The sequence below is a fragment of the Salvelinus sp. IW2-2015 genome, unplaced genomic scaffold (genome assembly GCF_002910315.2).
Source record: "Salvelinus sp. IW2-2015 unplaced genomic scaffold, ASM291031v2 Un_scaffold495, whole genome shotgun sequence".
In the NCBI taxonomy this organism is placed as follows: domain Eukaryota; kingdom Metazoa; phylum Chordata; class Actinopteri; order Salmoniformes; family Salmonidae; genus Salvelinus; species Salvelinus sp. IW2-2015.
The window spans coordinates 472,240-497,901 of record NW_019942562.1 but is presented as its reverse complement, the minus strand read 5'-3'; the positions used below and the strand labels follow the sequence as shown (position 1 = coordinate 497,901).

Sequence of the window (25,662 nt, the reverse complement as noted above, 5' to 3'; positions counted from 1 at the left end):
TTTGTGGGCAGAACTGAAAAAGCGTGTGCGAGCAAGGAGGCCTACAAACATGACTCAGTTACACCAGTTCTGTCAGGAGGAATGGGCCAAAATTCACCCAACTTATTGTGGGAAGCTTGTGGAAGGCTACCCGAAACATTTGACCCAAGTTAAACAATTTAAAGGCAATGCTACCAAATACTAATTGAGTGTATGTAAACATCTGACCCACTGGGAATGTGATGAAAGATATACAASCTGAAACAAATCATTCTCTCTACTATTATTCTGACATTTCACATTCTTAAAATAAAGTGRTGATCTTAACTGACCTAAGACAGGGAAYTTTYTAYTAGGATTAAATGTGTATTAATGATAGGATATTCTTCTCTCAGACTAAATCTCTTACAGATGCCGTCTTGTGAACCAATCATGGACCAAACCTTTACCATGGTTATTTGTAATGATTAGAACTACCTGCAGTCTTGCTGAGTGATGTCATGTCTAGTCTAGACCAACTGGRGTGATTTTGTCAATTAGAGTAACATTCTGGAATATTGTGAGGGTATAGATCTTGTTTGACAAGCTTTTGGAGACAGTCAACACTGTGGTAGGCCTGAAAATGTGAGTTGATGGATTTTGAATGTCTCTTTGGATGTGCAAATACCAATGGAGGAATATACGATGTTGCATGTACAGTACTAGTCAAAAGTTTGGACACCTACTCATTCAAGGCTTTTTCTTTATTTTTACTATTTTCTACATTGTAGAATAATAGTGAAGACATCAGAACTATGAAATAACACAAATGSAATCATGTAGAAGCCAAACGTGTTAAACAAATCAAAATATATTTTATATTTTAGATACTTCAAAGYAGCCACCCTTTGCCTTGATGACAGCTTTGCACACTTTTGGCATTCTCTCAACCAGCTTCACCTGCAATGCTTTTCCAACAATCTTGAAGGAGTTCCCACATATGCTGAGCACTTGTTGGCTGCTACTCTAATGAACTTGTCCTCTGCAGAGGTAACTTTGGGTCTTCCTTTCCTGTGGCGGTCCTCATGAGAGACAGTTTCATCATAGCGCTTGAAGAAACTTTCAAAGTTYGTGAAATTTTCCAGATTGACTGACCTTCATGTTTTAATGTAATGATGGACTGTCGTTTCTCTTTGCTTATTTGAGCTGTTCTTGCCATAATATGGACTTGGTCTTTTAYCAAGTAGGACTATCTTCTGTATTCCACCCCTACCTTGTCACAACACGACTGATTGGCTCAAACGCATTAAGAAGGAAAGAAATTTCACAAATTAACTTTTAACAAGGCACACCTGTTAATTGAAATGCATTCCAGATGACTGCCTCATGAACCTGGTTGAGAGTGTGCAAAGCTGTCATCAAGGCAAAGAGTAGGTACTTTACATATATTTTGATTTGTTTAACACTTTTTTTGTTACTACAAGATTCCATATGTGTTATTTCATAGTTTTGGTGTCTTCACTATTATTCTACAATGTAGAAAATAGTACAAATAAATGAAGAGAGAGAAGTTGTGTGGAGGAGTGTGATTATATCCCCTCTGAGCTCCAGGTCCTCTATGCTAACTTAGTGCCTGTTTCCTCACCCCTGCTGCCTGCTGGACCCAGTCGCTTGTGCTAATGGACCTGCTCAAACCTCCACCTCCTCCTCCACCATTGACCTACCAGGCCTTCAATACCAGCTGACAAATGCCTCCTGTCACAACGAACACTACAAATGATCTTCTCTCTTTCTCTCTCCCTCCCTCTCTCTCGATCTGTCTTCACAGGTGGCTCTGCCCAGCGTTCCTCACTCTGTTGCACCCACCTCCCTCTCACCATTGCCTCAGGCCCTGGCCTCTAATGCACTCCTCTGGGACCCCAGCAGAGGCCAAGAGACCAAAGAACCAGGCCTGCCTGCTGCTCCACTCTTCATGCTCACTTGAATTGAATATCTGAGAAAAACCTGTGGCCCTCTCTACCATTCCCCCCACCCCCTTCTTCCCCTCTCCATCTTCTTTCGTGACTGTGTTATTTTTGGCTCTCCTCGGGACATATGTCATTGAGGAGTGCGTGCAGTGGCTGGATAATTAAGGCTACCTCAAAGCGGGCATAAAAAATTGGGAGATATTTATTAGGCAGTACTTTAGCTGCTTGTCGTGAGTGCGTGTCAGGCCTGTAAAACAAAGTTTGATTGAGAAAGTCAGAAACTGTGGTAGTGTAACTACTGTTGTTGCCGTTGGTGCTCCAGTAGAGACGAGCAAATCATTCACTCACAAAGATGTACTTGATTTGGTCTGATTCATTTATTGTATAAATAAATTGTGACAAAAGTGTTTCTCGTTCTGCCGTCTCGTGCCTAGYGAGGTATTTATTTGTTGTAATCAAGTGGACAGAGTGATGTTTGTCCCCTGGTGCTTGCCGTCCACGCCTCCTCTAATAGGTATTGCACACTATTCCCTATATTGTGCACTACATTTGACCAGTCTTATGAGCCTTGGTCAAAAGTAGTGCACTATATAGAGAATAGGKTGCCATTTGGGACGCACACATGGAGTGAGTTTGTGTACACCAGAAGCGTCTGCTAATGCCTGATAATTTATGAAGGTCGTTCTGAGGTGGTTATAGTATGAAACGTTTTGTTTAATTTTGTGCTGAAAGCTAATAAATCCCAATCTCAGGTTAGTGTGAGCGACTGACCGAGTGCATGTGGTACCTGTCATTGTGACTGAGATCAGCTCTCCCCTTCAGCCATTTGCCCCTTTGTACATATTGGCCAATCGTGTAAGCAGTTTGAATTGTCTCATAATGTGACGTGTAAATATGTGGTTTAGCCCTCTTACGTAAGTCTCTGTGCTGCTCATTTTCAGAGATGATCCCTGCTTTTTCTTTTTTTTCTTCCTCCATTCTCTCCTTCGTCTTCCATCCTAACATCCTCTCCTCACCTTCCCTCTACACATGTTAGAATATTCATACTTCCTTCCTCTTGCCTGTTATAGAATCCCTACATAACCTGTAGAGAAACCCTTGCTTCCACCATCCAACCATATTGGATCAGTGATTCGTTCAAGGGAAAGGAGGAAGGAAGGTCCAAAAAGGGCTTGTCCTCCCTGGTCTGTGTGAGAGTGTATCTGGCTGGGCTGTGGTTATGGTGTAGGTAAACTAACATAGCAGAAGTGAAAGAAATGCCTGAAACTGAACAAAAATATCAATGCAACATGMTACAATTTCTAAGATTTTACTGAGTTACAGTTCATATAAGGAAATCAGTCATATGACATGAATTAATTAGTCCCTAATCTATAGATTTCACATGACTGGGAATCAGTGGAGGCTGCTGAAGGGAGGACGGTTCATAATAATGTCTGGAATGGAGTCAATGGAATGGTATCAACCACATGGAAACCACATCTTTGATACCATTCCATTTACTCCATTCCAGCCATTATTATGATATGTCCTCCCTTCAGCAGCTGTCACGCCCTGACCTTAGAGATCCTTTTTTATTCTCTATTTTGGTTAGGTCAGGGTGTGACTAGGGTGGGTAGTCTAGTTTTTTAATTTCTATGTTGGCCTGGTATGGTTCCCAATCAGAGGCAGCTGTCTATCGTTGTCTCTGATTGGGGATCATATTTAGGCAGCCTTTTCCCACTGGGTTTTTGTGGGATCTTGTTTTTGTATAATTGCCTTGAGCACTGCAATACTGCACATTTTGTTATATTCTTTGTTGYTTTGGTTGTAAGTTTCAATATTAAATTTAATGTGGAATTCTACGCACGCTGCGCCTTGATCCACTCATTTCAACAAGCGTGACAGCAGCCTCCACTGCTGGGAATACAGATATGCATCTGGTGGTCACAGATACCGTAAAAAAAGGTAGGGGGTGAATCAGAAAACCAGTCAGTGTCTGGTGTGACCACCATTTTCCTCTTGCAGCGCGACACATCTCTTTCGCCGGTGGATGTACTCAGTACGTCCACCGGCAGACCACGTGTATGGCGTTGTGTGGGCGAGGGGTTTGCTGATCTCAACATTGTGAACAGCGTGCCCCATGATGGCGGTGGGGTTATGGTATGGGCAGGCATAAGCTACGGACAATGAACACAATTGCATTTTTTATTGATGGCAATTTGAATGCACAGTGATGSMATGACGAGATCCTGAAGCCCATTCATCCGCCGCTATCATGTTTCAGCATGATAATGCATGGCCCCAAAATGACATTGGAGGCAGCTTTTGGTAGAGAAATTAACTTTTTTTTAAAGCTTTTGGTAGAGAAATTGATTCAGTTCTCTGGCAACAGCTCTGGTKGACATTCTTACAGTCAGCATGCTAATTGCACGCTACCTCAACTTGAGACATCTGTTGCATTCTGTTGTGTGACAAAATGGCACATTTTAGGAGTGGCCTTTTATTGTCCCCAGCACAAGGTGCACCTGTGTAATGATCATGCTGTTCCGTCAGCTTCTTGATATGCCACACCTGTCAGGTGGATTGATTATCTTGGCAAAAGATAAATACTCACTAACAGGGATGTAAACAAATTTGTGCAAGAAATTTGAGAGAAATAAGATTTTTTTGTGCGTATTAAACATTTCATGGGACCAACACTTTACATGTTACATTTATAGAAGGAGTTAAGATGGAGTGTTGTCCTGCTAACATCCAAAAGCGGAAGTCGTGTCACAGGCTCTCTTTCTATTTCTCCTGAAAACTGGAGCATCCGCTTGTTGGGGACTCGGCAGAGGCTAAGGTAAAGGTGGTGCTAGTGGAGGGTATGTGATAAGCATTACCTCTGGGAGTTTGGTCAAGATGATTCTAGGTTTTTAATGCTCATTAACAGTTTTGGCTCCTTCAGAGTGACTACATGGTGTTTTTTTACTCCTGGCTGCTGCAGACCCCGTGGCAGAGCTCCCACTACACTTAGAAACCACAGACATGCGCGCGATCACGCACGCACACAGACACACACATGCCCACACCAGCCCTGAACTTTAGTCACTGTTACTAGCCGGCTACCACCCGGTACTCAATTCTGCACCATAGAGACTGCTGCACTATGTAAGTAGTTATTGAACACTTGTCACTTTAATCATGTTTACATACTGTTTTACCCACTTCATATGTATATATTGTATTCTAGTCATGGCTCATCCTATATAACTACTGCTGTACACACCTTTTCTATGCATATGCTGACCATAATGTCTATATACACCGTCATATACTTATATACACTACATGACCAAAAGTATATGGACACCTGGTCGTCGAACATCTCATTCCAAAATCATGGGCATTAATATGGAGTTGGTCTCCGCTTTGCTGGTATAACAGCCTCCACTCTTCTGGTAATGCTTCCAGTAGATGTTGGAAGATTGCTGTGGGGACTTGCTTCCGTTCAGCCACGAACATTATTGAGGTCGGGCACTGATGTTGGGCGATTAGGCCTGCCTCGCAGTCGGCATTCCAATTAATCCCAAAGGTATTCGATGGGGTTGAGGTCAGGGCTCTGTGCAGGCCAGTCAAGTTCTTCCACACCGATTTCGACAAACCATTTCTGTATTGATCTCACTTTGTGCATGGGGCATTGTCATGCTGGAACAGGAAAACAAAGTTGGAAGCACAGAATCGTCTAGAATGTCATTGTATGGTGTAGCGTTAACATTTCCCTTCACTGGAATTAAGGGGCCTAGCCTGAACCATGAATAACAGACTATTATTCCTCCTCCACCAAACTGTACAGTTGGCACTATGCATTCGGGCAGGTAGAGTTCTCCTGGCATCCGCCAAACCCAGATTCGTCTGTCGGATTGCCAGATGATGAAGCGTGATTCATCACTCCAGAGAACATGTTTCCACTGCTCCAGAGTCCAATGGCTGCAAGCTTTACACCACTCCAGCCAACACTTGGCATTGTGCATGGTGATCTTAGTCTTGTGTGCGGCTGCGCGGCCATGGAAACTCATTTCATGAAGCTCCCAACGAACAGTTATTGTGCTGATGTTGCTTCTAGAGGCAGTTTGAAACTCGGTGGTGAATGTTACTACCAAGGACAGACGATTTCTATGCGCTTCAGCACCCGGCAGTCCCATTCTGTGSCCTACCACTTCGCGGCTGAGCCTTTTTTGCTCCTAGACGTTTCCACTTCACAATAACAGCACTTATAGTTGACCGGGGCAGCTCTAGCAGGACAAAAATGTTACGAACTAACTTGTTGGAAAGGTGGCATCCTATGACGGTACCACATTGAAAGTCACTGAGCTCTTCAGTAAGGCCATTCTACTGCCAATGTTTGTCTATGGAGACTGCATGGCGGTGTGCTCAATTTTATACAAGTGTCAGCAGCTGGTGTGGCTGAAATAGCCGAATCCACTAATTTCAAGGGTTTTGCATATATAGTGTATTTATATTCCAGACTCTATATTTACATATGTCTATCTTTCTTAATTCCTTTATTTTTATTTTGGGGATTTGCATGTTTTGTATTGTTAAGTATTACTGCACTGTTGGAGCTGGGAGTATAAGCATTTTGCTACACCCGTGATAGCATCTGCAAAATATGTGTACGCGACCAATAAAATGTTATTTGATACACATACATGCGCTCATGCATCCACATATGCACACACAGGCATGCTCACACACATCAGACAGACACACACACACACACACACACACACACTTTCTACACCCCTCATATGCACAACATTTTATGAATCGAAAAGGTAGCCAATTTTCAAGATAAGTAAAACATAACATTATCCCTGCAAAGGGAGAATAGGCTTGATTTGGTATGCAGTTGAGTGTCTTTTCAGTTCACACTGTAAACATGAATTCTAATTCAAATACGTATTCTTACAGCATAACCTGTACACCTGATTGGATTTAGACTTTACCTCCTCCTACTCAGAACCATGGTGACTTTAGTTTTCTGAACACATCTCAAAAACATCCTTCACAACTGAATATTCCTCCACCTAAATCTGACATCTCCCAGACATGAAGAAGACCAACACATGAAGGGAGACATTTGGCTACACAGTGTAACTGTCTGATGATTTATTGATGGGTTACTAATGGTTACCTAGTTCTCACGCCCCTTTTTAAGGCTTTATGTATTGGTAACTCTTTAAACTAACAACAACTTAAAGTCTTTATGAAGCCTTCATAAACCCTTCATAAGGACTTCATAGATGCACAAATAATTTATAGGCAAATGTGATGCTATATAGAGCATGGTTTCCCAAACTCATGAATCCATGAGCGTATATAATTTGGGTCCCATATGAGTGGTCTTTGAGTAAGTGCCACAATGCCCAGATATTATCCAGACACTCTAAAGCCTCCATAAATCTAGACTTAGAAAAGCTGCTACTTGTATTTATATAAGACCACTTAAATAAACAACGTATTACACATGATGTACAATTTGTCATGAATCAGTTTYGGATTCAGATTAACTTTATTATCCCGCCAGGAGGAAATTAATTTGGTCATGTGCTTAAAAAGACGGTACATAAAACATGAAAACACAGAAACTACATAATATAATTCATTCAAAGTGCTATAGCTACACATTTAAAGTGAAAGTGCAATATGCTGTACACTGGAGGGACCAACAGACTATCTATTATACAGCCCAATGGATGTTGGAGTAAAAGAGTCAACATATCTATCTGTTTTAATTTTCTATTGAAGAAGTATTTTTCCCCTTGTCCGGCTGCTGCTGCTGTGAGTGAAGGTGATGAATACTGTCCTGTAAAATACTTTCAAGTTTTAGGAGGATGAGTTTTGTGTACAGGTTGGTGTCTGATTCTTGATCTATACCAATTATCCTTCCCGCCGTCTTGATCAAGCACTGAAGCTTGACTTCAGTACTTCAGCTGTAAATGTGTTTTAGTGCTTTAGAAGCCTCCATATTATCACTATATTGGATGTCAATGTACCAAGATGGGTCACGTAGTCTTCAGACAAGCCATGCAACTTGAGTCCAAGTTACTGTGCATCAATACCATATAAATAGCCCCTTTCTACTTTAATTTCAACTTTATTTTAAGCTTCTATGACATCATGTTTTAGTATTAGTAACATTGTTGTCATCAGCACATTGCCGTGGCCTTCAAATAACTATAAACAGGTATTTTCCACCCGGTGTAAATTAGCGTAAATGCAGAAATGTCATCATGGTAAAAGCAGCAGGATCACCTATATACAAATTAGAAGTAGCTCTATTATGTTATTCAACGTATGGCTTTTCTCAGCTTTTTATGAGTATAATGCAGCCACAGCTCAATTTAAATCTCCACCCGGCTTTACGTCCTAAACCTCTCTTCATTTACAATGAATCAGTTGCTGCTTGCTGTTCCATACTTCACTGGAGACGTTTGAGCAATGGAAAAATTTATTATTCTTAAAGGGCTCAGTCTGTGTTGGTCAATAATCCTAACAGAGATCCATAAAAACAGAATTCCTCACACATATGATTTATGACACTTCGCCCCTAAAGCCTCAGAGCCTTTCCCCTTAAATTGAATTAACAAGAGCTGGTAGCTTAAACTCTCTGCTCAGCATAAATGGCAGCCTTGTGGCCTTACACTCCATCTATTGGTTTTGAGCGACAAAAAGAGTGTTGCTGTTGGTGCCATACCCAGAGACATGGAGAAGAAAGGCTTGACCAAACCATAACATGGGCCTGCCCACTAATGACGGGCTGCTAAACCAGTTCTTGATAGCTGCTGTATTCATGAAGCCGAATCAGCAGGGGACTTAGAAAATAGTCTGCTACCAACTAAGGGCCTTGTGCCTCTTGTGCTTCCCTTGGTTAACACAACGATTATGGGGTTTTTCTGTTTCTTGTTTTTGGAAGTTGCATTAAGATATGTCACTCTCAGAGTCTGATGTTTTTCCTGACCATGTGATCAGACCAGGAAAGAATCTTGGCTCCTGTTATAGCCTTTAACTGGAGTTTTTGATGGTCAGATCAAGTGGCCAGGAAATACTCAGACCCCTATTCGTTCTCATTGGTCAGATTACAGGTGAAACCCTTTATTTCTCCACTCTATTGTCTACCATGGGTTAATTGGTGTGCAGTAAATAAACTTTAGATATTTAAAATGTCTCTTGCATTAAATCCAGATGAAACTGATACTGGTGCATTAACACAGAACTTTCTCTCACAGCACTTGGCACTCTATTAGTTCACTTAGCCGCTCCAGGCCTGGAAACAACTGTTCAACATTCTTTTGGCTGGCTACTGTCTCTTTCTTTACACACATTTTCAGACCAGACTAGACCGCTACCCAAACGACTCCTCCCCAAGCAGCACTCACCGCTTTGGGGTGAAATTTCCCCTTAGGTACAGAATTAAGATCCGCTTCCCCTCCCCAATCCTAACCTTAACCATTAGTGGGGGAAATGCAAAACTGACCCAACATCAGTGTTTAAGGGCAACTTCAGCCTTCTCCACACCACAGGAGGCTGTTGAGGGGAGGATGGTTCATAATAATGGCCGGAACGGAGCAAATGGAATGGCATTAAACACCTTGAAACTATGTGTTTGACGTATTTGATACCATTCCACTTTTTTTCCACCCAAGTTATTACCATAAACCTGTTCTCCCCAATTAAGGTGCCACCAACCTCCTGTGCTCTACACATACCTGGTTGGAGCTCAGACATAACAAGGTCATCCAGAGAGAAAATGAGATAAGGAGATGGACTGAGGAGAAGGACAGGAACCTCAAAGGAGCAGCCGGAACCTCAGATATCATCATCAGTAGTCTGACCAGAAGCACTGACTGGAGGACTCTAGTGCAGTGACCTTCAACCCCTGGTACTTGGACTCCCACTGGTTGCTGATTGGTCCCTCAGGAGGCTAGCTGACACCAGTTGGCCCAGTTCTGAAGTGCTTGTTTTCAAAGCAGGAAATACCCCAAAATAAGTACAGTGGAATATGTAGCTACTGTAGCTCTGTTCTATAACTATTAACGCTGTTCTTGCCTGGTAGCAGCTCCCAAGGAATGATTACGGTCCGCCTCCAAAACTAAGCACGACCGAACTCCAGTACTTCATCAATGGATTTGATTGATGGTCAACTCTCAGACAACGGTTCAGTTTGAAGGTTTATGAAACATCTGAATCTGATAGGATCCGGCTGAACCCTTGCCCTCCTACGGGTCTTTTGTTGATTAATTAATACCACAAGTGTGGTAGGCCACGCTTTAGTAGATTTATTCAGCTCAGAAGCCTAATAAACATATTACTGAGAAGCCAGGGTTGAAAAATGGCAAAGAGACATATCAAGTTTGTTTTGGCCTAGATGGCGCTTGTACCATTCTCCAGAGAGTTGTAGACTACTGGTCTACCGGCTGCCTTTTATTGACTCTGTGTCTCACTGTGCGAGGGGGGGAAAATGGCTTTGTATAATAACCAACAAACCCTATGGCGAAAAAAAACTGTTGGCAGCCATTTTGTGCAGAACATAAAAAAAGAGAGTAGAGAGAAAGAGAGAGGGAGACATTTCTGACCGCAACTCATAAACCACACTTTATTTAGATTGGCTCGTACCCATTATTTGTTCACAGGGAAAGCTTTCTGTCTCAGGGAAATATGTTCCAGCGTTTTCAGCTAGCTCAGTGGGGGAGGGGTAGTATGGGGGTGGAGGAGGGGAAGAGAAGGGGTTGGTTGGATGAACTCTTGCCAGGTGTTGTTGCCATGGCATTCCATTAGGCGACTCCATAGCGCCTCATCAGTAGCTGAATGCCAGAGGGAGGGTTCTGAGGAGGGACTAGAAYGTTCATCCTCGTCTTCTAGAAGCAATGCTGCATGAACTGTGATGGCTGATTGGCGGCGAGGAGACAGCAGCCACTGGAGGGTTGGCTTCTCACTGATGTTAGGTGTGTCACTGTCGATTCTCCACATGCTGAAGATGATGTGCTGCTGAATGATGCTTGTGTTTGATTGGGTTTGAGCATCTGAATTAGATTAATGATGTGATGGATTGTGGGTAAGATTTTCTAGATGTATGGAGCCAAGGTCATCAATGTGCCAGACTTTATGGATTTCATTTTTTATGGTGAATGTCAGATCATTTGTTTTGTGTCACATCGGTGATGCTTTATACATGTTTGGCAGAATTTGGTGTATGTTTGACATAGGCCTATGCCTCAAATTCAAAATGTCAGTTTCATTTTGTTTTAATCATCCCATTATCATTCATGATATGATAATACATTATCCAGATTAAGATTCAGATTATCTAACCCTTAGTCAACAATAGGGACTCCGTAGTCTTGAAGTATTTGAGTATATTATGCTAATTTCATATTATGTGATATTGTAAAAAAAAAAAAAGATTATCGTTGATATGTAAAGCGTTTCTATCCACCTATTCATACTAGCTACCTCAGGTAGATATAGCAGTAACTGTACATATTACAAAAACGGAATACGCCTCTTATGGCTAGTCTTAGCAACTGTTGCTATGTGTAACATTGTTGACCTCCACCTCTCCCTTGCTCTTTAAATAGGGATGACAAGCCCATCACATAACGCCGCTGAAAGCTCTCCATCGCCAGGCCTCTGGAGCCAAGCGATGGCCCCTCTGACCCTCTTCTCCATGTTTCCTCATTACTGTTTAATGTATCCATGCTTACATTAGCTGCCTTCCACACTATTCGCACTGCCTAGCTGTCTAGCTCGTAATGGGAGGAAGCACCTCACGGTTCTTCCATTTCGTAGGGCCTAAAAGCAGCACACAATTTGCGTCTCATTTTTATTAACCAAAACTACTCGCTTCTGGTCGTTGTTGCCAAGCTCTCTCCAGGCAGACGGCCATCCGCTGAATTTCATGTTTGGTGATGACAGAATGAGCCCCTTCATCAGTAGGAGAGCAGGATGCCTCAGAGGCCCTGGGAGATGCTGCTGTCATTAGGCCCTATGGGATGTTTGCAATCATGGGATGGAGCTGAATACCTTGGCTGGATGTGAGACGTGTGTGTGATGTGTGTGTGTTGTGTGTGTGTGTGTGTGTGTGTGTGTGTGTTGGTGTTGTGTGTGTGTGTGTGTGTGTGTGTGTGTGTGTGTGTGTGTGAGAGAGAGAGTGTTGTCTCTTCAGCGGTGGTGTTTTCAGCTCTCTGAATTACATTCTCTGTCATAGCGACGTTGTGTTTACCACAGTGGGATGCAAACACGGCGTCACAGAGGAGAGCCGTAGAAATGTGAGACACAGAAAAATGAACAAAATACATTAAGACTCTCTGTATTCACCCCAGCACACAACCGAGATAAAGAAAATACTAATTTCAATATAAATGGGATGGGAGCAGTGTCTGTCTTTGAACATCACTTTTGCTCGCCGCGGAAATCTCAACCAGCTTAATTTCGCTTGGAACTCAGGATGTCAATGTTAATTTTCTCCTCGTTGCTAAGGAGACACTCTCTGAGAGGGCCCTGATTTCCTCCCCCCGGTCACCGAAGCTTTCAGTCAAAGGACTCTTTCTGTGGACAGTATTCTCAGTGCTGCTGACATCTCTCTCTCTCTCTCTCTCCGTGTTGCGCAATCAGATACAGAGGAACATCTCCAAATCAGGGGTTCTCTCTGCAGGCATTGAGACCTGACAAAGAATGCCGCTATTGATTCTTAATGGTGGAAAACGTCCCCCCTGCAATCCTATTCAGAGTAGTTACTTTACAGAGTGCCTTCTCGCCGTGATTGCCAGTGTGACGATGGTAGCCGATAGTTATCATTGGGCTCCCCTTACGTAGCCTATACTCACACATAAGCAATAGCTCTGTCTCTTTAAGTTATCAGTATCAAAATGCTGGCAGCGAGAGACACGTCAGCGGGGAAATGGCAAACTTCGAGACAAGTTGCCAGGGGAGCTATTGTAAACACTAAACATTTCAGGCTGTCAAATCTTCAAAGGTGGAAATCAGTGACACAAATAGCTGTTATGTACTGCCTTCAAATGAGCCCTCTCAGCCTCTGTACTTCACCTCTCTGACTGACACGCGCTGTCACTGAACATGCTGTAAAGGTCGGGGCATGGGGGACTGGAAATGATACATGGCATAGCACGCATATATTCACTGTCATGAGTCTCCAGAGAGTAGGCTAGTTCTCCCTCTGTARTGGTAGGGGAAACGATGTATACAGTCTACACTGCGTGTAGAAAACATTAGGATCCCCTTCCTAATACTGAGTTGCACCCCCTTTTGCCCTCAGAACAGCCTCAATTCGTCGGGGCAGGGACAGGGTGTCAAAAGCAGAGATGCTGGCCCATGTTGACTCCAATGCTTCCCACAGTTGTGTCAAGTTGGCTGGATTTCCATTGGGTGGTGGACCATTCTTGATACACATGGGGAAATTGTTGAGCATGAAAAACCCAGCAGCATTGCAGTTCTTGACACACTCAAACCAGTGCTTCTGGCACCTACTACCATACTCCGTTCAAAGGCACTTAAATATTTTGTATTTTCCATTAACCTTCGAATGGCACAAATACGCAATCCATGTCTCAGTTGTCTCAAGGCTTAAAAATACTTATTTAACCAGTCTCCTCCCCTTCATCTACACTGATTTGAAGTGGATTTAACAAGAGACATCAATAAGGGATCATAGCTTTCACCTGGATTCACCTGGTCAGTCTATCTTTGTGTGTTTGTGTGTCCCTGATATTGGTATATCTTCATTGTTGTGGATCTACCATTGGTATGTATAATGTATAGTGCCTTTGGAGCTGTCCTCTGTTCCATTGGGGTGTCATCAGAGTCTTCAGTTCCATTGGAGTGCCAATGGTTCCAATGCACCACTATTGTCTTTGTTTACATATAGAACCACAGAACACTACACCACAACATTCCCAGTCTTAGTAAAGACAACTCAATATCACATTATTTTCACAACTCTTTATTTAGATTTGATACAATCAGATTGAAATACTGACTTTATATTCAATGTATTTCAGGAGCTGTGATATTATTCCTAGAAAGCACCTTGTTTTAGTCCTCATACACAAATACATTGGAAGTATAGGTGGTAGAATAGATGCAATGTTGCATTCAAATGTGTACTGAAATAAAGATTTTTTTTAATTTAAAATTTACATTTTTACAAAGAACAAAATTGCACATAACCCAGCCCAATCTTTGGAACCAGAACAACCTAAGACAAGACCTCACGTCATCCTATCTGAGTCCATATGCAAGTGGCAGAGAATCGAGCAGAGTGCGGCTAAGCGCCCAAATCCTTTTAGTAGCCCAGTGACACATGAATGAGGGGAGAGAGAAAGAGAGAGAGAAAGGATGGAGAGGCAAATACTGAAAGAGTGAGGGAGAGGGAGAAAAAAGTAGACAACCAATTTGGGAGTAATGCAACTAAAAACAGACAAGTGTAATTTCATCCATCTGGGCTGATGTGTAAAAGCGCTGCGCCGAACATTCCCCATGATTCCCACTGATTGATCTCCTCCCTGGACTGAAACACCTATTATTAGCCACGAGCCTAATAGCACCAGGATGCCGCTGCTCTCCCAGGGGCCAATTCTCCGGTCGGTCATCTCTTCTTCACTCTCTGCAGCTGTGGAAACCAACAAGGGAGAGTGGGTGGGTGGGTGGGTGGGTGGGTGGGTGGGTGAGTGGGGGGGGGGCACGGGTATAGGGTGAGGATAGAGGGTTGGGTGAGGAGAGGGAAAGGGAAAGGGGAGGAGGGGGTGGTTTGAAGAGAAAAAAGATGGAGATTCGGAGGAGAGAAGAAGGGATATGGTGATGAAGAGATAAAGGGTTGGGAGTGGAGGGTGACAGACAGTGAAGAGAATAAAGGGTTGGGAGTGGAGGGTGACAGACAGTGAAGAGAATAAAAGGTTGGGTGTGGAGGGTGACAGACAGTGAAGAGAATAAAGGGTTGGAAGTGGAGGATGACAGACAGGGAAGAGAATAAAGGGTTGGAGTGGAGGATGACAGACAGTGAAGAGAATAAAGGGTTGGGAGTGGAGGATGACACAGGGAAGAGAATAAAGGGTTGGGAGTGGAGGATGACAGACAGTGAAGAGAATAAAAGGTTGGGTGTGGAGGGTGACAGACAGTGAAGAGATTAAAGGGTTGGGAGTGGAGGGTGACAGACAGTGGTGGGTAGAAATAGCTAATAACACTCAGGAGTTAAAACGGAGTGGAGAGATGGTGAAATCAAAACGAGGACAGGGAAATTGAAGCAAAATTGTTAATCAACATTTTTTTGAAGAATTTTCCATTTATCTTCTTATGTCATGATATTGAGACAATCATTGCGTTTCCCTTAACGATTTCACCCCTTGTTGTTCTTGTTCAAATTCAAGTGGAGTTTATTTTGTAAAATGGTCAATTAATTTAAGAAAATGTGGAAAAAACTCTGGCTTCTAAAGATTTCGTGATTGAATCTGCAATTGGATGTGATTGCCATGGTGATGACAATACTCACGTGACAGGAAAAACAACCAGCCTTCCTTCATACATCAAGATAGAGTCCAATGCAACTGCACATCTATCAAGAAACAAAACTAGAAGAACTTAACATGAGGAAGGTGAATGAGACATTTTTAGTTGTATTAGATAGCATCGTTGACCTTTGGGTAATTGTATCGTCATAATTTAAGATAAGGTAAGTCATTAGTTAAGCCCTCATTCAGTCTCTTTGAGTTTCATTGAATAAGGCCTTTGGTGAGGTTAGTTGCATTTCCAAGGGCCACTGATGTCTACAGGCTGTAGTCTGGGTCAAAACCCTCAACTTGAAAATGGCAGTTGGAACTAATGAAAATAAGATCTTAGGGACTTTCTAGGAAATGCACTAATGACTATGAAATGATATGGCTTGCAATACCAATGCTCTAGTCTAGAGTGACCATTAAACGAATGCTATTATTGTTCTGTGATCCAGAGCTCAGAAAGTCAACATCTATTATCCTCAGATTAGTGTTTAATGCAGTTAACACACCTCTACTAAGAGGAATATTAATAATATGAATGTGTTATCCTCTCCATGCACTTAGTTGGGCCATCTCTTTATGGAAAATGTATAGCCTGTTTTGCATTTTACTGAAACATTGGGATAAGGATGTTATGGACAAAGGAGATAACTCCTAGAATGTGCATGAAAACAACAAATGCCTTTTTCAGAGTGAGAAGGATCCAGTTTACTTATAACTATTGATTTAGGTTTCAAAACATTGGCCATGAGAAAAACCCTTGTTCAGAATTCAGTTTCAGGTAGGTGTTTATGGGGGCATGGTAGACAATAGTTAGGATATATCATCTGACAACTCCTGCAGTGTCGTTTTCATGAGAACCTTGGCAGCCCAGTGAATGAGTTGGGTTGTCAGTCACAGGGCATTTGACCAGGTGTGATTTTTTTTTTTCTGCCTCAGCTCACTCTGTGCTCTTAAATTACATGCTCCTTTTGTTATAGCCATTAATGCATTGTGTGTGCCACTTCCTCCATCGTTCCCACTTTAGTCAAATGTAGGTCAATTTGCTCCTACGTTTATTATTAATTTATTTTTGCAGATTATGTGCAATGTGCAGTTGGTTCTGATCTGTCTAACTGCAATGTCCAGTTGGTTCTGCTGTATCAAGGATGTTAATTTCTCTCAATTTTGTATAACTGTTTGGATTTTGGAGGTAATAATGTAGGCCTTCCCCAACACTAGGAAATTAAAACTGTAAATTGTTTTATTTTCATGCCTTATATTTGTCATTTAGCTTTTTAGAAATGCATTGCATATTTTTTTCTGAAAAAAAGAAATAAATGCGATTCTCGTAGTATTTGCATAAGGGTGTGTAGTGTTTATGTTCCAGACTGTATGTCACATATATGATTAGGTCTGAAGTTTTTTACACCACATCTGTTCACTTATCCCTTCCAGAGGGTAGGCTCTACAGGCTAACTAACATGCATTCCGCTAGTGTGTAGATGTCTTTAGGTCTTTCAGCAGGACACATGCACGCATGCATGCACAAGCAACTTGGTCATAACAGAATTTCGCCAAATGTTGGTTATAATGGAACATTTAAAAACATTTAGGATATTTTTTAGAACTTTCTGGTGAGAATTTTCTTTTTTTTGGTCTTGTTTTACCTGCTCAGGAACTGTCAAAAAAAATCTGATGGAAAACAGCAATGTGCACTGTCCCACTCCCTATCAACTAAAGAAAAATTATATCGACGTTAAACAAAAAATGTGTTAGTTTTCCATATCCCTCATCCCAACTTTTGTCACTCATTCGTTTGTTATGTATTTACATTTTTTTTAATTAAATCAATTTTCTGAGATAAAGACAGCAGACTTTGCTCTGCACGAGCGTGTGCACTGATCTATCTATCTCGTGAATTACCAGCTCATGACCCCAATTTAGCCTCCCATGATTTGTCAAAGAAGTATTGTCTCTTGCATCGTAACTACTGATACATTCCAGTGATTGTAATTTACATCGCCGTATGGGGTAGAATAGGCAGAGCATTATGGACAACTTTATAGGAATAACCTGTTGGGAGTTATAGCCACCTGCGTATTCAGACTCAATGCACAATAGCCTAATTGCTCTTCAGTGGAAGGCCCCGCCACGGGATCTCCAAAATGAATATGTAGATGTTTTTGTTTTATAGTAGAAGATCAAAGGCGCATTATCATAGTCTTCGCGGATTAAAGGGTTCTTCTAATCAGTTGCAGCACCATATTAGCCAACACTCAACTCAGGAAAACGTTTACGCGGGGAGCCTACATGGGAAATAGGCCTGTTATTGCCACATGGTTTCTGTTTTATATCACCCACCTGTGTGTGTCAAATAACGGCTAATGTAATCATTTGTAATAATACAATGTAATAATGATGATGATACTATTTATGTAGGTCTATAAAATAATCATATTAACCACAATAATAATAGACTACAAATAATTTATTCAATAGGAATCCTATGTGAATATATATGTGAAATTGTAAACATATTGTTTTGTGATGTAGACTGCAACAGTGGAGAAAATATACATTTAGCAGTTACTTTTTGGGCACTATTAACAGTTCTAAGATTTACGCACACATGGGAATTTGTTTATCCTAAATATGTCATGTGTTCGCCCTCTGCACGCCTAACAACAGTGGCCTGTGTACAAGATGTAGAAGATGACACGCAAACCCATCCTTCGACTCCATTACATTTCTCATCTGACAAATTGTGCCAATGCAGACCAAAGCTTGAAGCTGCAGTTCTGAGGTGTTGCTTCTCATTCATTCAGCTGAATTCTTCATTCTTATATGATTTATCTATTGTAAAAAGTTGTTGTTCAGGCCTATACGTGTTTGTGTCCATTTTTTTAGTTTTAGTTTTTCAGTTGCACATAATAGGCTGTGAATGCATACTATCTTCAAGAATGGCAAAAAATGACTATTTACAGTATGGATATCGAGGATGAAAGACATCCATACGACATCGTAAATACAACAAAAACGACGGCTATGATTAACACGCGAAGCCTACCTCTCCAATTATATTTCAGGAGGTTTGGAAATTAATTATTGCCTTTGAAGTACATTAGAAGGCTGTGTGATTTGCAAGTGTTGAACCGAAGGCCTCACTCGATGTGGCTGCAAACGAAAAAATTACAAAATGAAAAAAGGGCTCACGGGAAGAAAARGGGTATCTTTGTTTGCCCCCCTTTGTTTACCAGGACGATTTTTTTTCTCCATTTTACTAATTCATTTCAATGCCTTTCAAACTGGAAAATGGAAATTGCTCTTGCCCTCTATTTCGGCAGCAGCGTCCTGGCGACAGAGCAATTTTCTATCATCAGGGATAAACGGCATCGAACAGTATATTCTGATAAAAAAAGCCCATGATTGCTGGCCTTCCTGTCTGTCATCTCTCTGCGAAATCCTCTCCTTCAAACCCGAGCTGTGTGCTGTCAGATCTAATAATGTTGCGTATTAAGTCGAGAGAGAGAGAGAACAAGCACTAAAGGGTAAGGAAGCCACGGTGTTCTTATTTGTCCCAGTAGAAGATGAAAGGTGTTCGGCACAGCCAGCAGCTTAATTTCGATTAATTGCGGCGTAGACATCTTGGTGGAAATAAATCGTCCAATTTGTAAGTTAGTGATAGGCCCGACTCATTAGACTAGCCTTTCTGTAAAAACACTGTGCACTTGTATATACGTCTCTGAGAAAACATTAGGCCATATTGTTTGAGATGGATTTTGTATTCGCATAACCAATAAGACCATGACATAAAAGTACATGTTATCATCAGTATGTTTTCAATATTAGCAATACATTCACTTGAAATCCACCTATAAACCATTAGAGAAAGTCAACCTCATCATAAATTAATTTGATAAAAAATGCGAGTTTTTTAGGTTTTGACTTGGCACCTGATAAATGGTGTTTGCAGGTACAATAGCTCTAGTGTCTTTATCAGTGAACATGAATCCCCACACTAAAACAATGCATTCTGAGTATTTCGCTTATTCACAATTAGGAGAAATGTATCAGAAAATCGATTTATTGGTGCTTTCAGTTGTTCGTTCGTTAATTTCCAATGCTCAGTCTATATTTCATCTTCAGGCTGTCTCAGTCAACGTAGTAATCATTTAAAAAAGTAAACAGAGTGTTTCCACAAAATGCGAGAAAAAGAAAACAGTCGAGATTAATTAAAATGGTGTGTATGGGTCACCGTTTTGGTGCAGTAGTTTCGACCGTTTTGAATGAAATCCATTTGACAATGGAGGCTAATGGTGCAGTTCCTTGTTTATTTGTCATAATTGAGGCCAAAACGAGTTACTTTTTTTCGACATCACTCATCGCCAGTCGGTCTAGTTGTAGCCTATAGGCCTTCACCTATCTTGCTGTGCTATGCTCTTAGAAATGGTCATGTATGGGTTGAGTTGCACTTGCTGCATTATGCCTATATGATTCTGACATTGCTCGTCCATATATTTATATATTCTAAATTCCATTCCTTTACTTAGATGTGTGTGTATTGGGTATATGTTGTGACATTGTTGATATTACTTGTTAGATATTACTGCACTGTCTGAGCTAGAAACACAAGCATTTCGCTACACTCGCATTAACATCTGCCTAACACGTGTATGTGACCAACACAATTTGATTGATTTTGATTTGATTCTGATGACTGAGAAATAACCATTGACTTCCGTTGAAATGAGTCAGATCAGTGTAGTCTATTCTTTTCAACATGCAAATAACCAGCAATCACTGTTGTTTTGTTAATGTGACCGTGATATTACGTGTGGACCACAGGTGGCTGGAGACACCTTAATTGAGGAGTACGGGCTCAACGTAATGGCTGGAACGGAATGAATTGAATGGTATCAAACACTAGTTTTCCATGTGTTTGATACTATTCAATTCCATTCCATTCCATACATTATTATGAGCAGTCCTCCCCTCTCCAGCCTCCTGTGGTGTGGATGCCTAGATGATTTACATTCCACATTTTTACGCACATTCGTTTTGCGTCAAAGTGCGTCAAATGTTGTGCGCTATGGTGTTAGAAGGGTTAGCTCTGCTATGAGCAAACAAGGAACGCGGTCTGGTGATGTATGGGGAACTGCAAACTCAGATGCTACCCTTCTGATTTGTATTACAGTATTACAGTTAGACAGCTGCGTGTGGCATCCATCTACGTTCGCTTTCCCCACGCCACTTCCCTCACACTGCAGCGATGGAAAAGCATCGACAACTTTAAGTCTGTGAAGACCCAGTGGGTTTGAGTTCTGGAGAAGAGAGACACTTTTAACTGCTTCTGCTAGACTGGCAAGTCCCCACGCCCCAAATGCTCCTGAAAGCAGAGCTCTACAAGGAGAGCTCAATGAGATGGCTTTCCATGCAAGCCAGTCAATAGCTGTTAGAGCGAGCTACCGCAAAGTCCCAGCACTTGGCAGAAATATGAATGTTTTTAGTGCGGGCTACATGTTAACGTTCAAATATGATTAACATGTGTATCCATTTTAAACACCGAGACGCAAAACGCCACAAATACACGTGACACAAAGACCGACAGTCACACAGATATACACACACACGCGCGCGCGCAGGCACATACAGTATACATACACATAGTTCCTTTTAGAAGAGACTTATAAGACAATACGCCTTTACTAATAATTATTGACAATAACCACCATTGTTGTTGTTATTATTATTATTGTGTTATATCCATATTGTGTGTTATGTTGCTCCAACATGCAGTCTATTTTTGCGTAGACTAAGTAACTCATAGCCCATGCAGTTCCAGTTTAGGAATCCCATGCGTATTCCCAGTGGTTTGATGTTTGAGTTATTTTAGAGTCATCTTTCACAGCTTGAATTAAAGACCACTTCTGTAAATCATCACAACCATTGATTTGACGGTGAAGGTCAATCGCCTACTCAGGAAAGCTAAAATAGTTTTTCATAGCTGCCATTTGTTAATTTTAACATTTCCCATTAACTTTTGGTAAATTTGCGGCATAATCTCCTCATGCCAAAAAAATGGAGAACTATAGCCTTTTAGGCCTTGAACAGAGAGCAATATATGTAACCAGGCCTATGTATGTATGTATGTATGTATGTATGTATGTATGTATGTATGTATGTATGTATGTATGTATGTATGTATGTATGTATGTATGTATGTATGTATNTATGTATGTATGTATGTATGTATGTATGTATGTATGTATGTATGTATGTATGTATGTATGTATGTATGTATGTATGTATGTATGTATGTATGTATGCTTTATAAAATTGCACAGCATCAATATAAGCAAATATATTTCCTCTCAAAATAATACATGATGGTAATAACAATTGTATACATTGATTGCATGTACAGCTTACTACTCAGAAATATAAATCGCCTCAAGACTATTTCCAAATGCGAAATGTTATGTTTATGGGGAGGGGGGATAGCCCACGTCCATCACAACACTGTGTCTTCAGACCATTTAAAACAAACAAAAAAACAGTGATCTTTCATTATTTTCACCACTTCAATTAATCTCCATTGGTGTACAGCTTCCTTTCGTGCCTGCGGGACACGCTAGGCTACACTTCCACATTACACAGAAACCATGTTCGGAGGTCATAAAACTGTCACGGTAGGTGATTATGCTGCGGTCTCCAAAAGGTAATAAACTATGATGTCTCAACTAATCAAGTACCGAGATAGTAAAGCATGCAAGTAATAGCACAGAMAAGCCCATCAACGTTTGCCTTGTGCCATTCGAAGCCGATTAGAAAAGGTATGGGTCTGGTTTCTCTCCTGCGTGTTGAGGTGGAACTCGGGATGAGACATTCTATGTTAGATCAATCAGGGATGACGACGTCTAGGCTAATATATTGTTCTAAGTCCCATAAGTTTACTAAGAATTGCATTGATTCCTACCTCATTTAATGTATCTGAACAAATACAYAAATCCCTATGTAGCCTTTACAAACAAAAATGTGTCAAATCCATCATGCATAAGACATGGCTCATAGGTATCTTACCTACATTCCTGATGTCCATATAGAAGTAACCTTCAAATATTTCGTTTTTATATGAAAGCCTTGGTTTAAAATCCAATATTAAAAGGCATTTCATATATTTCATATCTACCAACTGTCTCTGTGCTTCTCTCTTGGTCCACTGCTGGAAAATGATTATCCGGCTGGGTTGTGCACTTTTTAAATCCCCCAAAGTAAATAACAAGCCTGGCAATAATAGCAAGGTACCAAGTTCTTGTTATAGAAAGGGAGAACATTGAAACTAAACGCTGCATTTAGACAACCATTTTTGATAAGAGGATAATTGAGGCGATACTGGCGTATAATTAGGGGATAATTTATGCTATATTCAGTTTTATTCCACCTTCCCAAAACAAACCCAGTCCATAATCATTACAGGCGAAATGTTCTTAATTTTATAGCTCCAATTTAAGTAAAGTGTGGTGGTTAATCAAAGAGGTTTTAGTTATAACTGATTGCGACCATAATTGCTTTTTCATCACCATTTTGAAATATATGAATCACACACTATGAAGAAAAAAAACGCGTTGACAACGCGATTTTTTTAACGACAGGTTTTATGAAAGTAGAATTGGAAGATGTATTATTGCATTTGCATTGATAGTTTATATTGCAACTGAATTTGCCAAACCGCACTGTATAATTTGCATATATTTCCGACTGTAGGCTATCAAGCATCTTATTTCAAAAGGGATAAATGATACTGTCAGTTTACCACGACATCCATCCTTCCTATCTGCAATACAGTGTTTTTGTCATCTTGTTGATTCGTCGCATGCAATTGTTCTTCGAATAACCTAATCATTACGACAGTATAGAAATGGTGTCAGTATATTTCCAGAGTGATGATATGGTGTGTTCAAGATGATATTCGTTCGTTAGGCTAAATCAAACTGGTGTGGGATACGTTTTGCGTAATTTGGGGTTGAGGATTAATCCTAAAACAAATGGACTATTCCAAAGGGCTGGSATAATTATTATACCTTGCGTTTGACTATATTCTCCGTAGGAATTATGAGGTTCTCCCACCATAGTTGTGGCTGCAGTGGGAGCTGGTAAGGTGGGTTAACTCACACTGAAGACTAGTGAAGCACACAACTGATGACGTTGGGTTGAATGACCAATCGGAAGGCGTTGCCCTTTGGAGACAAACCATTTTTCTTGTAGTGTCTGCATCAAGTCTGGAAGCAAGGACTCAATTTTAACAGAATCCACCTTAAATCTCTGCATTAACTTATGCCCAACTTGCGCCATACCAAGTAAGAATACCAGAGGAGAAAAAAATCGAAGCAACTGAGTAATTCGGGTCTTAATAGGACAATATCTGTTCGCTGAGGAGAGAGACAACAACACAGCGAGAGAACCCATTTGGACTTGAGAGAGGGGGCGAGTGCTCTCAAGGCAGAACATTTGATGATGACCATGACTACGATGGCTAACGGTCTGGAGGCTCAGGACTCGTCCAAGTCGGCTTTCATGGAGTTTGGTCAGCAGTCCCACTCACAACAGAGCTCTCCGTCGATGGCTGCCAGCCACTACCCGCTGCACTGTCTCCATTCCGGGTCGCACCCAGCTCACCATCAGCACGATAACTCTCCGTACTCCGGCAACAATTCTTACAACAGGTCGCTACCGTACTCCTACGTGAGCCACCCCCACCACAGCCCGTACCTGCCGTCCTACCACAATAACACCACTGGCGGTCAGACAAGGTTAGACAGCACAGGTAAGATGCTTTCCCATTCATGACAAGAAATATGCTCAATATCGTTTTCATCGTGCAGCGATAACAAAGCGAGTGACATATCTTTGTCTAAAATCGGCCAAGTAAAAGATAAAGCACAATAAACGTCCAGCAGACGGTTGAATGGCAAATTAATTTCAAATTGTATCTGAATGACAATTTATATGTTGCCTATTTTTTCTATATTATATTTAGTTCATGTTGTCTCTTTTTGTTATAGATCCTATTCTATGGCTATTCTTTGCACAGGGTATAATGATAATGACAAGCGAGGAATCCTCACGAATTATTCTTGGAATTAAGCGGTCTACTTGCTTTGAAAGTTATAATTAGCATTTAATTGGCATGTCATTACGAGCAATATCCTAAATATGACAGAAGATTCGATGATGATTACAATAATGGTGGACTGGATTGAGCGAATGTGACACGTGAATATGTATTAGTGGTCTGAATTTAATAATAGAGAAGGCCTATCATTGGTTTTCTCATATATTTTCCTTATTAGATATTTAGACATTTAAATAGATTTGGAACTATTATATTCTATTAAATTAATTATACTAGGGGAATTATAAACTAGGCCTATTTGTTGTGGAATATGTTTGTCCTTAATGGTCTAACATTGCCCTTTTTTGTTGCAGAGCAGCAGAAAACAACAGTGATTGAAAACGGAGAAATTCGTTTCAACGGGAAAGGCAAGAAGATTCGCAAACCTCGGACGATTTATTCTAGTTTGCAGCTTCAAGCTTTAAATCACCGTTTCAGCAAACACAATACCTCGCCCTGCCAGAACGCGCTGAGCTAGCTGCTTCTTCTCGGACTAACACAGACACAGGTAGGCTATTCTCAAAACATGAATTATTATACAAAAGGGTTACATTATTATATTGTTATTGGCGCTTTATTATCATTTATATTATTATTATTTATTAGTGTTATTAGTAGGCCTATTACTATTGTGATTATTATTGTTATACTACCCTATACGCTAAATTGGTCTGGGTATTGTGTTTTTGTTGTTGACCATTTAGGATTCCTTCATAATATTTACTTTTATATTAGCAAGATATTTGTTATTGCAGGTGTAGCGAAATGCTTGTGTTCCTAGCTCAACAGTGCAGTAATATCTAACAATTCACAACAATACACACAAATCTAAAAAATAAATAATGGAATGAACAAATATATACTTTTAGGCATTGACTAAATACAGTAGAATGCACTACAGTATATACATATGAATAGTAAAGCAATAGTGAACATTATTAAAGTGACCAGTGATTCCATGCCTATGTATATAGGGCAGCAGCATCTTAAGGTGCAGGTTTGAATGTAGGCCTGCGCGAATGTATTGTAATAGTTATGTAGTGGCTCCAAA

General features: G+C 40.9%; 1 protein-coding gene and 1 long non-coding RNA gene across 2 annotated transcripts; one reads left to right on the top strand and one right to left on the bottom strand.

The window, feature by feature from the left end:
• Nucleotides 1-13,892: 13,892 nt before the first annotated feature.
• LOC139023922 (uncharacterized) lies at nucleotides 13,893-21,623 on the bottom strand. The gene is made up of 2 exons (XR_011475155.1): nucleotides 15,445-21,623; nucleotides 13,893-14,569 (listed from the first exon to the last, which is right to left on the bottom strand). It is a non-coding gene; the product is annotated as an uncharacterized lncRNA (long non-coding RNA).
• A 1,705-nt stretch (nucleotides 21,624-23,328) lies between these two features.
• Nucleotides 23,329-25,116, top strand: dlx6a (distal-less homeobox 6a). The gene is made up of 2 exons (XM_070438145.1): nucleotides 23,329-24,263; nucleotides 24,926-25,116. Exons 1-2 carry the CDS (start codon nucleotides 23,951-23,953, stop codon nucleotides 25,087-25,089), a joined length of 477 nt encoding a protein of 158 aa, XP_070294246.1. The 5' UTR covers nucleotides 23,329-23,950; the 3' UTR covers nucleotides 25,090-25,116.
• The last annotated feature ends 546 nt before the right edge of the window (nucleotides 25,117-25,662 follow it).

What these genes read in the sequence shown, in the direction of transcription:
- dlx6a (XM_070438145.1), top strand. Translation starts at nt 23,951, where the DNA reads ATGATGACCATGACTACGATGGCTAACGGTCTGGAGGCTCAGGACTCG. An exon ending in GACAAGGTTAGACAGCACAG is followed by an intron (nt 24,264 to 24,925) that starts GTAAGATGCTTT and finishes TTTTTGTTGCAG; the next exon opens with AGCAGCAGAAAACAACAGTG.